The following is a 15,516-nucleotide window of genomic DNA, read 5'->3' on the forward strand; positions in this document are numbered from 1 at the left end:
TAGTGCAGTGCAGGGAACCTGTGGGTTTCTGCATCGCAATACATTTCCGCTGAACGGGCGTCCAAGGATGAAATTGGTGCTGGCGTCAGCAGGTTCCCCTTCAGCACGGGGCCAGATTGTGGTCGCACCCATTTCGACCATGACTATTACACCCCTGTCAAGGAATGACTTTGCCTTAACTCTAGACTGTTGTGAAGAGGGATCAGATTAATTGGAGAAAATTTCAAACTGCCACGATAAAAAAACAAAATGCCAAACTTTGTGGAAGCCGAATCTTGTCTCAACTTTTGGCCACAATTTGTAGATGGTTACAGTAGATGATAAATTGATATCTTGTGCGGGGGGGGAAGGTGGGATTTAACAGTTTGTGGGATTCCTAAATCCACCATTTATTTCAATGAGTGATCATGGCCAACCACCTCTCGTAAATTTTGCATTACCATCTCTTGTTCCATCAGCAGTCTGACTTGTAACTCATCTCTGACCTGAACGTTCCAAAAGCCGTAGGAGTCCATTGCCCCAGCTATGATTACAGATGGGGGCACAAGCACCAGGGGTCATCCACAGTTTGGAGGATGATGATGATGAATGCACTGCGATGTGTGTGGGCACCTCTGTACACTCCCTGATAAGACAAACCATTATCTTCCAGCTGTGTGATGGACGATGGTGTAGCCGGTCTAGTCACAACCAGAAAGCCGAAATTCATGTTTTACATGAAAATGCCTCTTGCACCATCACACGTCTGCAAGCAAACCGCTAAAGAACATGATAGAACGTTGTGGTTTCTGGAGGTCAAGTCTTTCCTTCCCATCGGAACTCAACTTTGACTGTGGTCAACATGACTGGAGGTAGCCCATGCACCGGCGGCGTTAGGGAGCCATATTCTCTCTGCTCTCTCATACCTGCTTTCTACGTCCTGATTGCCCTGAGTAAACATGGCCACCGTTGCCCTTCCGAATATGCAGCAGATGAGGACACTATGTCTGATACCTCTATATACAGTAGATAACACAGGATACCAGTCACAATAGGTGATATCACAGCTCGCCTCCTCCTGTGCAATGACTGGTAACACCTCTATATACAGTAGACATCTATTGTGAATGGTGGATCCTGTGTAATCTACAGTATATAGAGGTGTTATCAGTCATTGTACAGGAGGAGGAGGTGAGCTGTAACATCACCTATTGTGAATGGTGGATCCTGTGTTGTCACAGCTCACCTCCTCCTCCTCTTGTACAATGACTGATATATTAAACACTGCACCCGGATATAAGTGACATTCGGAGAGCTCGTGTATATGGAGTGAGCTCCAGAGATGACAATCCCCCCCCCCCCCCCCCATAATGAGCAGAAGCTGCCTGTTATACAGAGCCAAACTACTGTAGTTCTGATGTCTGCAGATTAACCCTTTAGATGCCGCAATCAATCACTGCTGCGGTCAAGTGTTTTTTTTTTTATGGTTTTTCAGGCAGTTTCCACTATGGAATCTGCCTGAAAGTGAAAGTGTGTGGGCATAACTCCCAACATAAACCATTCCAACAATCCAGACGCGTTACAAAAAGTTTTTTCCAATTAGACCGGTTTTGTTCTTTATTTTTGTTCTTTTCCAGTTACGTCTATTTGTAAACATGAAGTTTAGAACCGATCTCTGTGATCAAAAACTATAGGCTTTTCCGTTTTCTCGACTTCCATTGTTTTTCTCTGTAAATCTTGATGGTGGTCATCACCTTCCACTTTTCCTTCCATTTCTTCAAAACCTAATTCATTCCCAAGAAGCGAAGGTTCCACTTACGGTATATGTCCAAAACAGAAACTTCAAAAATTTTTTGGCTCTTCACTTTTTACTCATCAGGGTAATTCTCCAAAAATCTTCACCAACACCAAGGTTCAAAGATGCCAATATTTTTTTGTATCCTACAGCAATTTTAGTTTGAAAGATGAAAAAGGAAAAATAATCTTGCTTTCAGAACCACGTTGAATAAGGACGAAACCCCTTTTTAAAAGTATTTCCTCTTCGGAATGATTGACCTGGTGGAAAAATCCGACTTTTTTTTTTTTTTCTTTTTGGAGCGGCGTTTGCTCGTGTAGCCTTCATCACTGTGTAGGAAACTATTTCTCTAAAAGAAGGAAAATCGAGTTTTGTTTTTGTGTAAAGGTGCGGGCCGCACGCGGATGGGGCACTCACTGAGTATAAACAGAGTCCGCTCGCGTTAAGATAAAAGTGGAATGGATCGGGCAGATGAAGGCTTCTGACATCGGAGGATTTTAAACAACTTTTACAAATGGCTTTCGGAAACGCGCTGAATGTTTAGCGTAGAGTCGTGCTCCGGACCTTCTGTGTTTGGGAGGACGGCTCCGGCGATGGGATCACTTACTCCTGGGGAGATGTTGATATAACGTTTCGCGGCTGTTGTAAACAGACCGCTTGTCAGGGGCTTAATGGACTATACTTTCACTAAGGGCGCGGAGGGGCAACGAGGAGCGACTGCCGCACGTTCCGTCCTCCGGGGGCTTGTTTTTGTATTCTGTTATAAATGAGCATACCGGTATGGGTTACAGGAATGCAATAAATTACCCAAAACTTTCCCAAACTATTAGAAGTCAAACTTTGTATGGAGTATGGAGACCTCCCATCTCTCCCCCCAACAGATCAAGCATGGGGGAGGGAGGTCTTTGCAATTTTAATGGCCAGCTATAAAGGGGTTGTCAACCTTTTATTCAGCAGACACTTTGTCTTGATGCAGGAGACTGCTGGTGGCCACCAGCTATCGTTTCTCCTGAAGACTTTCCACACTCGTCAACCAAAGTCTCGTTCTGCCAACAGCTCTATTATTCGATCATTATTTCTCCATCATGGGGGGGAAAAAAATGTAAGGACACATTAGATAGATGGTCATCCGGTTCCTCCAAAATCATCAGGTTTGTATGACCCAACCCTATACACAGTGCTCACTTCTTTTTGGATAACCCTATATCTTATTCATAAGAACTGTTCATGTGGACACTTCTTAAAGAGAATCTTCCAGTAGAATCAACCGTCTTAAGCCATTTACACAGACACGTAGGTCATAGGAAGCTGAATAAAATTATACCTTGATATCTGCGATCCGATGTCTTATTCTAGAGATATCCAAGTTTTTCTTAATATGTAAATGAGCTGTTAAGATCTACAGGCTGGACATAGATCTCCCCGAGAATCTGCCTCCAGAGTTCATTTGAAATAATGCCAGTGTGAGACTTGTAATGACTGACAATCTTCTCTCCTGATCTACAGATCTCACATTGGTAACCTTTAAAATGAACTCTTGAGGGCGATTCTTTGAGAGATCTATGTTCAGCCTATAGATCTTAACAGCTCATTTACATATTAAGAAAACGGTGGATTTATCTGGAATAAGACATCGGATCGAAGATATCAAGGAAATATTTTATTCAGTACTCTATAACCTGCATGCCCATATAGACGACTTAGGAGAGCTGATCCTACTGACCGATTCCCTTTTAAGAGAGATACATTATTACAAATAGTGTCATCCAAAAAGGAAAACCCACTAGATGCACAAAGCTCAACTTTAATCTTAACTTCAAGGGAATCTGTCGTCAAGTGTTTGCTATGTAATCTGAGAGCAGCATGATGTAGGGGCAGAGAGCCTGATTCCAGCTATATATCACTTGCTGTTTTTTTTTTTTTTAATACAATCAGTTTTCTCTGCTGCAGATCTAGCAGAGCTTGAATGCTGAGCCCCGTATAACCCCGCCCACACCACTGATTGGCAGCTTTCTGTGTACATAGTATATGGACAGAAAGCTGCTAATAAGTGGAGGAGGCAGGTTTGGACCAGGAGGCACGATACACCTTGTCCTGTGGTGGTGATAATCTCCTGCTGATAAAACACTTGATTTTATTGAAATGGCAAAACACAGCGTAGTGAGTGACACATCGCTGGAATCGGGATCTCATGCCGGTCTCAGATCACCTGCTGACATATTGATCTCCTTGCCATTAAAGGTGGACATACGCTAGAGATTTTGGACTATGCAAAAAAATAAACCATGCCAATTTGTGTGATGCAAACATGTGAGACAGATGGCGGCCTATGATGGCTGTCTCTTAAGTTGATGGGCCATGTTGCATTTTTTTCAGTTGTTGTCAAATGTCGTAGTTCATGCTGAAAGGAAAACTGGTATCGCATCAAGGGAAACCCAAATTGGGCCACATGTAGAATAGGCAAAGATTGGAGACCAACCAACATGAATCAGAATCTGAAACCCCGTGCGGTATGTCCGGCTTTACTGACGGCAAGGATATCTAACCGATCACTGCGCTCTGCAAATGACTTTCGACTAACCTCTGCCCTAATCCGTACCTCCCACTCCCGACTCCAAGACTTCTCCCGTGCTGCTCCTATCCTCTGGAATGCTCTACCCCAAGATATTAGGACCATCCACAATTTGCATAGTTTTAGGCGCTCGCTTAAAACACATTTGTTCAGAGCGGCCTATCACATTCAGTAATCAAAGTCATGTTATGTTTGTGTGTGTGTGTGTGTGTGTAGCCCATTCACTATCTCCATCTAACCCCCTCCCCCTGAAGATGGCTGGACCATCATTGTAAATACACCATTGGAAATACAAAGCATAGGTTTGTATCTCCCCCACCTCATTGTAGATTGTAAGCTCCCACGAGCAGGGTCGTCTTATTTCGCTTTAATTATTGTATTGTTAACGTTGTTACTTATGACTTGTGTTTGAAACTGTTAAACTGTAAAGCGCTGCGGAATATGTTGGCGCTATATAAATAAAGATTATTATTATTATTATTATTATTATATCAACGCCTAAATTAATCCTAAAAGTCAGTATAATGATGGAAAATATGAGGTCAGTGATATAGAAAACTATTCAGGTCTGATAACCTTCCTAAACACCATCTCGGGTCACGTTTCTGATGGATCGTACTAGTTGGGTCAACGTTTTCCCACAACCCTAACCTTGACCCAACATCTCCATCTTTTCCCGAGAACTTGACCTTCTTCCTCTTTGACTTTGATGGTTCCATAGTGTTTAGGAACACAACTTCTCTGCCTACTCTTTGATTTTTTTTTTTTGAGGGTCACTGAGGGCCACCCAAACTTTTACTACGGGACAAAATAAAATCTCTAAAATACAAGGGAACTGTAGAAAGGACAACATCTCCATATTGGCTGGATGAAAGTGACCTACAATGACACCTGTGATTTATGGGGTTTCCTCTTATAAAGCCGATCTGTCCATCAAGACATTCAGAAGTGGGAAATCGTTGCACTTATGGAGTGGTGCAGCCGTAGACTGACACCCCCCCCCCCCCCCCCCCCCGGGTTCTATTGTTCTAAAACCCATGGGAGATGTCCTGGCAATTTGTAGCTTGTTGAAGAGTTTCCTTCCCTGTCTGCTGCTTGTATAATAACAGTGGGAGGAGGTGAAGCAATGAAGGAGAGGAACGTGTCAAAAAAATCCCATAATGGCAGGATTTAAAGCCGAGTTAAGTAGCTGAAAGCCATAAAGATCCTCAGGCAGACGACTCCATCTTCAGCCTTATTAACAAAGAAAATATTAGGACAGGCCAAGAAGCCGCTACCAGTCTGGGTCAGGCCGGGGACGGGAGAAAAGACTTCATGTTCGTCATATTCCATAACAAGAACATGGGGGGAAAAGAAACTTTTAATAACTTTTTGTTTCTGTATCTGGCAAAACTGTATATAGGGGACAAAGGCAGCTTCAAAAAATCTGTATGGTAAAAAAAATACAAATAAAAAAACCCCATAAATATCAGGTAATGTCCCAGTAACAATCACTTTATAAAATATTTTTAAACGCCCTTCAAAAACTTAAGAATAATGTTTCACAGAAAAATAAAAAGTAAATTATACTTCCGTGTCATCAAAGATTTAGAACGGTGAACTAGGTATTTAACCCCTTACCGTCATGGCCAATTCTGGTTCAGAATGCCTTCAATTTTGAATAAATCCCCAACAGTGTCACCAGCAAAGCACTGTGAAGCATGGAGGAGGAGGTGTGATGGTGTGGGGGTGCTTTGCAGGTGACACTGTTGGGGATTTATTCAAAATTGAAGGCATTCTGAACCAGCATGGCTACCACAGCATCTTGCAGTGGCATGCTATTCCATCCGGTTTGCGTTTAGTTGGACCATCATTTTATTTTTCAACAGGACAATGACCCCAAACACACCTCCAGGCTGTGTAAGGGCTATTTGACCAAGAAGGAGAGTGATGGGGTGCTACGCCAGATGACCTGGCCTCCACAGTCACCAGACCTGAACCCAATCGGGATGGTTTGGGGTGAGCTGGACCGCAGAGTGAAGGCAAAAGGGCCAACAAGTGCTAAGCATCTCTGGGAACTCCTTCAAGACTGTTGGAAGACCATTTCCGGTGACTACCTCTTGAAGCTCATCAAGAGAATGCCAAGAGTGTGCAAAGCAGTAATCAAAGCAAAAGGTGGCTACTTTGAAGAACCTAGAATATAAGACATATTTTCAGTTGTTTCACACTTTTTTGTTAATTATATAATTCCACATGTGGTAATTCATAGTTTTGATGCCTTCAGAGTGAATCTACAATTTTCATAGTCATGAAAATAAAGAAAACTCTTTGAATGAGAAGGTGTGTCCAAACTTTTGTTCTGTAGTGTGTGTGTGTGTGTGTGTATGTATGTATGTATGTATGTATGTATGTGTGTATATATATATATATATATATATATATATATATTACACACACAAGAAAATTAGAAACCTTGTATCTTATCAGAGAAATCTGCTCCTTTATGCAGAGGTAGGAGATGACAGTTGGTGCTTACAAGATTCTATGGAGAAGGGAGGGGGAGGAGCTAAAAACAAGACCCAACATTCTGCTACAAGTTCTCCTGAAACGACAGTTACAATTTAAACCTCACTTGCTGTTACTGTTTCATTTGTTGCAGGTGACATATAGTAAATATTTACTCTGTTAACCCCCCAGTAATCCAGCCTCCACCTACTTACCAGAGACCCCGATGCTTCCTCTGATCTGTAGGCACAATGTGGCTGCTGCGTGAAGCACAGATGTCGTAGCAGGCGTACTTTTCAGAAGAGGCATCAGGAATGTTGGCTTGGAAGGAGTGGGTTTCCAGGGCTCCCATCACAGGCCATGGAATATGGCCACGTGGCTGCTGCACAGGGTCCTGCAAATCGACTCTAGGGAATAATACATGTTATAGGATTCTTCTATTTCAATGTCTATTGTTTTTGTTTCAGAATTTTTTGATGATTTCTCAGAAGGCCGAGAATGCGTCAACTGCGGAGCAATGTCCACCCCTCTTTGGAGGAGGGATGGTACAGGCCACTACCTGTGCAACGCGTGTGGACTCTATCATAAGATGAATGGTATCAACCGTCCGCTGATAAAGCCCCAACGAAGGCTGGTAAGGATTTATATTCTAGTCTTGAGTGGCCAGAGAACTGCACTGCTCAAAAAAAAATAAAGGGAACACTTAAACAACAGAATATAACTCCAAGTAAATGAAACTTCTGTGAAATCAAACTGTCCACTTAGGAAGCAACACTGACTGACAATCAATGTCACATGCTGTTGTGCAAATGGAATAGACAACAGATGGAAATTATTGGCAATTATCAAGACACCCTCAATAAAGGAGTGGTTCTGCAGGTGGGGACCACAGACCACATCTCAGTACCAATGCTTTCTGGCTGATGTTTTGGTCTCTTTTGAATGTCGGTTGTGCTTTCACACTCGTGGTAGCATGAGACGGACTCTACAACCCTCACAAGTGGCTCAGGTAGTGCAGCTCATCCAGGATGGCACATCAATGTGAGCTGTAGCAAAAAGGTTTACTGTGTCTGTCAGCGCAGAGGCTGGAGGTGCTACCAGGAGACAGGTCAGTATGCCAGGAGACGTGGAGGGGCCCGTAGGAGGGCAACAACCCAGCAGCAGGACCGCTACCTCAGCCCTCCAAAGAAATGCCATCCCACATCATTACTGACCCACATCTAAACCAGTCAAGCTGGAGGATGTTGCAGGCAGCAGATCGCTCTCCATGGTGTCTCCAGACAGTCACGTCTGTCACGTGCTCGGCGTGAACCTGCTTTCATCATTTGTGTTACCTTTATTTTATTGAGCAGTGTATGTGTAAAATATATATGTATGTATGTGTGTGTATATATATATATATATATATATATATATATATATATATATATATATATATATATATATATATATATATATATTATACTGCAACAGTAGTATGGTTTTGCATTGTTTTGGGAAAGTTGATAATTTACTATGAAGCCCAGCTGCAGGTGCTCATCGCCAAAGGGTTAATTGAAATCAACTTTCAACCAGTGTATGGCCGCCATTAAATTGAACAGTTGTTTACAGGTACATTTTAAGGGGGAAGTGATTTTAAAAATGCTATAAAAAAAAAAAAAAAAAAAATCTGACATGTACTGCCACCTAGTGGCCAACCTGTAACTTCTGCCGCCTGTACTCTCTCAGCCGTGTATAAACAACACTAATAATGGTTAGTCTTCTTTTTGGCAGTCTGCATCACGCCGGGTCGGCCTCTCTTGTGCCAACTGCCATACAACCACCACCACCTTGTGGCGTCGAAATGCAGAGGGCGAGCCTGTATGTAATGCCTGTGGGCTATATATGAAGTTGCATGGTGTTCCCAGACCCCTGGCAATGAAGAAGGAGGGAATCCAGACAAGGAAACGCAAACCGAAGAATCTGAGCAAGTCCAAAACTCCAATAGGTATTGATGAGTCCAAAAAAAAAAAAAAAAAAAAAAAAAAATCTAAAACCACAAAAAAAGCAAAACTCAAAGATTTGCAAAGTTTATAAAACAAGTGATACATCAGAACTTCATGGAGGCATCACTAATTAAAACTTGACTATAAACTAATTACCTCTGATTGCAGCTCACTGCTGTGAGAGGGACTTTCTGTAAAGTGTTTAATTTCTGGAAAGCACTCCCGCAGGTGAAATAAAGTATTACACAGCGCCCATGTAGATCAATGGTTTGTCCGTGTAATGCGGGGACAGGACGGGTCCTCCAAAGAGGGAGATGCTCTTTGTATCCGCTCTTCATTCAGAAAGTAGTATCCTCTTTTAGTAATTTCCTAACAGGGTCTATAGAAGTGTTAATATTTCAACTTGTGTCAGAGTATAAATTTAAAAAAGATGAATATGTAAAAGAAAAAAATTGATTGGTGAATAATTCTCATGGGAAGCCTCCGTTCTATTAGATGCATTTCCTTTTGAATAGTAATCATTAGAGATAAAAGAACCGGCTCTGCCCTAGAGTATAATAAAAGTAGGGTAAAAAAAAATATATATACTTGCCTGTCACCCAACCACAGCCTCCTGGTCCTCCAAGCAGATCCTCCCGGCCTCCTCTTTCCTTCATAACATTGCGTGGACGTTCTCTTCAGTCTGCGCGGAGATCCAGACACAGGCATTCGAGGCAAATTTAACAAGCCTGGAATTTTTCTCATCTCTAGTAATTACACATATAAATGTAGGGCTCGTGCAGGTTTTATCGTGTTTTTGTGATTTTAAAAAGTTCTTCTTTATCCTGTTTCTACCAGGACCAAACGGCACTGACAACCCCACTCCATCTACCATCACTGCAGATGACATGCGCCCCATTAAAATTGAACCCGGACTCTCGCCTGCGTATGGCCATTCAACATTATCTCAGGTACTAAACAATGATGCCTAAAGAGGCCCGGTCACCTAGTGTAGGTTTGTGGGAAAAGATTCAGTCCATATCAATGGCTTGTAGCTTTACAAATGCTAAAATGTTAGAGACCTGTGTGTTGCCCCCCCTCGTCCACTATGTAGTAATATCTCCCAAATTGTACTAATGTCCCTCATCCTGGGGCTATCCTGGTATTTGTCTTCAATCCTGGGCCCATGCTTCTATATATGTTCCCCATCCTTGTGTATATATGTCTCCTATCCTGAGCCCATCCCTGTACATATATACACAAGGATGGGGAACATATGTCTCCTATCCTGAACCCATCCTTGTATATATTTCTGCCAAACGGCAGATGCAGATTAACATTGATAAATGTAAGGTTATACACATGAGAAGAAGGAATCAATATCACCGTTACAAACTGAACGGGAAACCACTGGGTAAATCTGACACGGAGAAGGACTTGGGGATCCTGGTTAATCATAAACTTACCTGGAGCAGCCAGTGCCAGGCAGCGGCTGCCAAGGCAAACCGGATCATGGGGTGCATAAAAAGAGGTCTGGATACATATGATGAGAGCATTATACTGCCTCTGTACAAATCCCTGGTTAGACCGCACATGGAGTACTGTGTACAGTTTTGGGCACCGGTCCTCAGGAAGGATATAATGGAACTAGAGCAAGTACAAATGAGGGCAACAAAATTAATAAAAGGGGATGGGGGAACTACAATACCCAGAGAGATTAGCAAAATTAGGATTATAGAAAAAAGATGACTGAGGGGTGATCTAATAGCCATGTAGAAGTATATAAGGGGACAATGCAAATATCTCTCCGAGGATCTGTTTATACCAAGGAAGGTGACGGTCACAAGGGGGTATTCTCTGCGTCTGGAGGAGAAAAGGTTTTTCCACCAACATAGAGGATTCTTTACTGTTAGGGCAGTGAGAATCTGGAATTCCCTGCCTGAGGAGGTGGTGATGGTGAACTCAGTCGAGGGGTTCAAGAGAGGCCTGGATGTCTTCCTGGAGAGTAACAATATTGTATCTTACAGTTATTAGGTTCTTTAGAAGGACGTAGATCTGGGGATTTAGTCTGACGGAATATAGCCTGAACTGGATGGACTAATGTCTTTTTTCGGCCTTGCTAGCTATGATACTATGTTATGGCTCTAATCCTGGGCCAATCCTTGTACATATGTTCCCCATCCTGGTATAAATATCCCCTATCCTGGGCCTATCTTGGTATAATTGTCACCTATCCTGGTATATATGTCTAATATCCTGGGTCTACCGTTCGATATGTCACCCATCCTGGTACATGTCTCCTATCCTGGCCCATCCTGGCATATGTGTCACCGATCTTAAAATATCTGTCTCCATTCTTATACAAATGTACACCATTCTGCTGCTGTTCTTTAGCGGAGTCCTCTTCTGTCGCGGCACAGAAAATGGCAGCTGACTTCAGTGTGCAAGCTACTGGCAGCGAATAATGTCACTTCCATGTGCCACCTGGCGTCAGCAGGTCCCTCTCCCACTTTGGCCTGGTCACCGTTGCAGAGAGTGCGCCCCTGGTCAAGATAGTATTTCAGAATTTGTGCTTAGGAGTTCAGTAGTAGGTGGTCCTACTTGGTGATTGACATCTATATGCTCTCACACTGAGTAGCCCACCCACTGGACTCGTAAGCGGCCTATGCAGACTGTAAGACTGTAATGCATATTTAATGCGATGAGTTACACTGGCGAGGTAAATGGTAACACTGTTTTGCACTTTTGACTTTCATGCTCCATATCTCAGCATCCACTACTGCTTCTAACGTGAGACCTTCATTTGCAACATTGCTGCAAGTCAAATTTATGTATGAGATAGCCAAGATGACTTGTCTATAAAATGGTTGAAGTCTCCCCATCAAAGCAGTAGTGGATGGTGAGATATGGAGCCTCAAAATCAGAAGGTCAAAACATTGTTACCCGTTAGCTCGTCAGTGTACCTATAAAGTGTTCTGCTTGCTCATATTTCTTCATCTACTCACCACCGATGTTCTTCTTGCAGGCATCCGCTTTGTCTACCATCACAAGCCATGCATCATCCATTCATTCAATGGTCGGTCTGAAGCTTTCTCCGCAGACCCATCACTCTTCAATCAACACATCTCCTCAAACCAGCTCCAAAAATGACTCCTGGAATAGTTTGGTTTTAGCCTAAAGCGCGAGACTCAACCTTTTTCTTTCGAAACCTCCGGTCATGACTTGGAACATTCGGTTTATCAATCGAGGATTTGGTCATTACCGTACATGAGAGAAACTGCACCAGAGAGTCATCACTCAAAAATGAAAAAAATGGTAAAAAAATAGAAGCTCTCAAGAGACTTAAAGAAGAAAAACTTCGGCTACTTAGAAGTTTTAAAAAAAACACAACTTTTAGCAAAGTAATTTAATGTTTATACTTCTAGCAAAGGACTTTTATACAGTGGACCATATTTAATGTGAACGAACAGATAGGCGCCTGGAGAAAAGTCAACAATTCTCCATAAAGTTTCCAAATCGGCAGCAAAATTTTTGCTAACTTTGACGGGGGGGAAATTGCGTATATATTAATGAGCAACACTGGAAGCGTCTGGAGAACTTAAGCTTTTATTTGCCTTTATATTGTTATGGCGATCGGCGCAAATGTAATTTAAAAAAAAAAACCTTTTCGTTCTTTAGCAAGAAGGGGGGCATCGATGAACGCTTCCACTGGTGTGTCTTTTCTCATCCTTCTCCCAGTTAAATAGTTTTTTGTTTTTTTTTGGTATGATTTAAGTAACTGCCAGCAAGAATTGTCTTCATTTTCCTCTGTTCCTTTCCAATGTTTTTAAGGAAGTCAGTGTACGTCTTACAGACACAAAATGAAAAACACAAAAAAAAATCGCACAATTTTTGGAATTTTGAGACAAATTCATGAAGGTTGACTCCCAAGTCCTCTCGAAAAGATCATGGAGACTCCACTAATCCTGTAAAATCAAGATCCATACAGCAAAGTATGACAATCATGAAACTGTTATCGTTAATCTGTTTTGTAAAATTTTAAGTAAAATGAAGATAGACTTGAACTTTGCGATTTATTTAAATATGACCTTTGTATGTTTTTGGTCACATCGCCCGGTAGATGCTTGTTGACTCTTCGTTTCACTGTCATCGAAGCCATTCCAGCCATAAATTATAATCTCTAACTTTCTCAATTGAAATATTCAACTTTTTCCAAAGTTTAGTCCGCACCAAAACGGTTGACTCGACTTTCTGTAAACTTATTGAACATGTCTACTTCTTACGCAGACTCAATGGTTGTAATTTAGCTGTATGACTTTTTTATGATTCACGAGGCAAACCAAGACCAAGTGGACTTGCATAGTTATGTAGGTTGAGAAAAGACCTAGGTCCATCCAGTTCAACCTTTTCCCACCAATTATAAATTCTTTGTCCAATGGTCATCATGCTCTTTACATGTCAAGACAAGAATGTGGTTCGTGGCTTTTCACCTTGAAGAGTTTGTTTCCAACAGATGATCTGGAGACTCAACTACTGGAACTTTGGATGCTTTCTCCTTAAATTATCATCATATGAAAAGCCATTAGATTGATATTCCTCCCCAAAATAATTATTGCTAGGATATGCCATCACTTTATGATCCGACTTATGAAAATTGAAGGTAAGACTTGTCCTCTCATGGAAGGTCGAAGCGAGCAAGGTTGAATGTTAGGATTTCCTCCACCATGCTGGTAGGGATGAGTGAGTTGGTTTTATGAGTTCAAAACTTCAGGAGAAGTTTACTGAACTCCACTTCTGTCCCTTTTCTAAGTTTTTCCATCACACTGCAGTCAGCTCCTCGGTCTACGGATGGCCCGGTGGAGCGTAAAGCTAATGAAGTGGACACAAAGCTGTACCAACACTGAACCTTTCAGTATCAGGGGATCTAATCAGTTGAACTCCAACCTTTTATAAACTAATAACGTATCCTATGATAAATGCCAACATTTTAAAGGATAGCAAAACGCCATTAAGATTGGTGATACTTGACTGATGAACGATCTGTAGAAAGATCGATCCTGTGCAAGCCTAGAGAGGTCCACCATGGTCTTGATAGTATCAAACCCATCAGGTTGCTTGTCTTCCTTCTCACCTTGTTCCTTTTATTCTTTTTACCACGATGTCCTCCAGTGATTGCTTTCTTCGGGTCAATATGCACAAAACATATGGGAAGTTGAAAGAAAACCCAACAAAATACAATATATAGAAGTCTAGAGGTGCAACCAACTTTTTACGGAAGTGACGTAAGGTGGAAAGTTGGTAACATCTACAGTATTTTTTTTTTTTTTTTTTGTTTTTTTTACATATGATAAAGTCCATTGTCTGGTTCTCTTCAATTCCAACTGTAACACTCCATAAAAAAATTCTTTAATAATTGCGTTTTGGTTTGTATATCAATATATTGGTCGTAGAAGCTTTCCTACTTTTATACAGAAAGGAAAAAAAAATTTCCATCTTGTTAGGATATGCCATTAATGCAGGGAGAAACTGAATTGACTGTGAATGGGCACTGTAGCCCCTCGTTTTGTGTTAGTGGGGGATGTAGAAGTCTGATCTCCACCGATCATAAATTGATGTCACAGCTTTATAAGATTTAATAAACAATAACCCTTTCATCACAGCAGATCACTCAGACCTACCAATATGGCAGCCTGAAGACTAATGGTTACTAGTGAAGGCGGCCCATTTGGATGATAACCCCTTCATCTCAACAGAAGGCATCATGATAATTTGTTTACTTGCAGTGATGACATCCCGTACTTCCAATTGACCGCTGCAGCCAATCGCTGACCTCGGCAAATTTGTGCCATGCATGCCAGCAACACTTTTGAGGCTGCAACAATGACATGGATGTACGCAACGTCGTTGCTGCGGTAAGATCAGAGGGAATGAACCACCAGTGGTGGTCGGATATGAAATCATGGCGATTGGGATCTCGGTCATTTGAGGGTTTTGTCCGGCAGTCATTCGAGGGATAAGGAGCAACAAGGACGTCGATCCTAACTTCACCGCTTTCTAAAAATGCAAATCAATGTACATGATTGAAAATGTCTTTATAAAGATAAGTGAAAATTGTAAATTTAATAACTTAAAGGTTTGCGATAATGATAAATGTTATTGTTATTAAAATTGTTAATATTTTTTTTTCCCCCTTTTTTTATAAAGTTGGATGTATAAAAGGCATAAAACACAAACACACAGGTAAAAGATTCATGTAAGCATTAAGAATATGAAGCGGTCACAAACGACACTTCTAAATCTTCCAAATTTCAGAAAATAAAGCCTACTAAAAATCTTAATTTTGTTCATTTATTTATTTTGCTTCTGAGGTTGGTGGAGTAATAAGAGTCAAAATAATGAAGTCCGCATTCATGGATGAGGCTTTGGGGTGCATTAGTCCCAGGGAAACTGCATATGGTTGCTTGTGAAGTCTTGTTCCATGAAATTTACCGTTTCCACCCTAAGGACGCATAAATCGGAACGAGATTGGAACGCAGTGTACGGACTGACAGGCGCCTTTCCTGACCGAAGCGCGTCAGCTGCATAGAAATGAATACAGCTGCCCCACTCTGCTCAGGAGAGTCGCCGGCCGTTCACTGCCTTCCAATCTCGTTCCAATTTTATGCGACCGTGTGACTGTTCCCTTAAAGTCACAAATTATGGTGAACATTTTTGCCGCTCAT

General features: G+C 41.7%; 1 protein-coding gene across 4 annotated transcripts in view; it reads left to right on the forward strand.

The window, feature by feature from the left end:
• The window catches only part of GATA4 (GATA binding protein 4), a 62,213-nt gene extending 47,081 nt beyond the window's left edge, over positions 1–15,132 (forward strand). For 3 of the 4 annotated variants that reach the window (XM_073586387.1, XM_073586386.1, XM_073586388.1), the window contains exons 3-6: positions 7,298–7,464; positions 8,589–8,817; positions 9,653–9,765; positions 11,820–15,132. In XM_073586387.1, the coding sequence (XP_073442488.1) occupies positions 7,298–7,464; positions 8,589–8,817; positions 9,653–9,765; positions 11,820–11,972 (662 nt within the window). In that variant the 3' untranslated portion in view covers positions 11,973–15,132. The remainder of the gene's footprint in view (positions 1–7,297; positions 7,465–8,588; positions 8,818–9,652; positions 9,766–11,819) is intronic. The other variant, XM_073586389.1, reaches the window with a different exon arrangement.
• Positions 15,133–15,516: the final 384 nt, after the last annotated feature.

This window comes from Dendrobates tinctorius, unplaced genomic scaffold (genome assembly GCF_039654945.1).
Source record: "Dendrobates tinctorius isolate UK_male_01 unplaced genomic scaffold, ASM3965494v1 ptg000093l, whole genome shotgun sequence".
NCBI classification, from domain to species: Eukaryota; Metazoa; Chordata; class Amphibia; order Anura; family Dendrobatidae; genus Dendrobates; species Dendrobates tinctorius.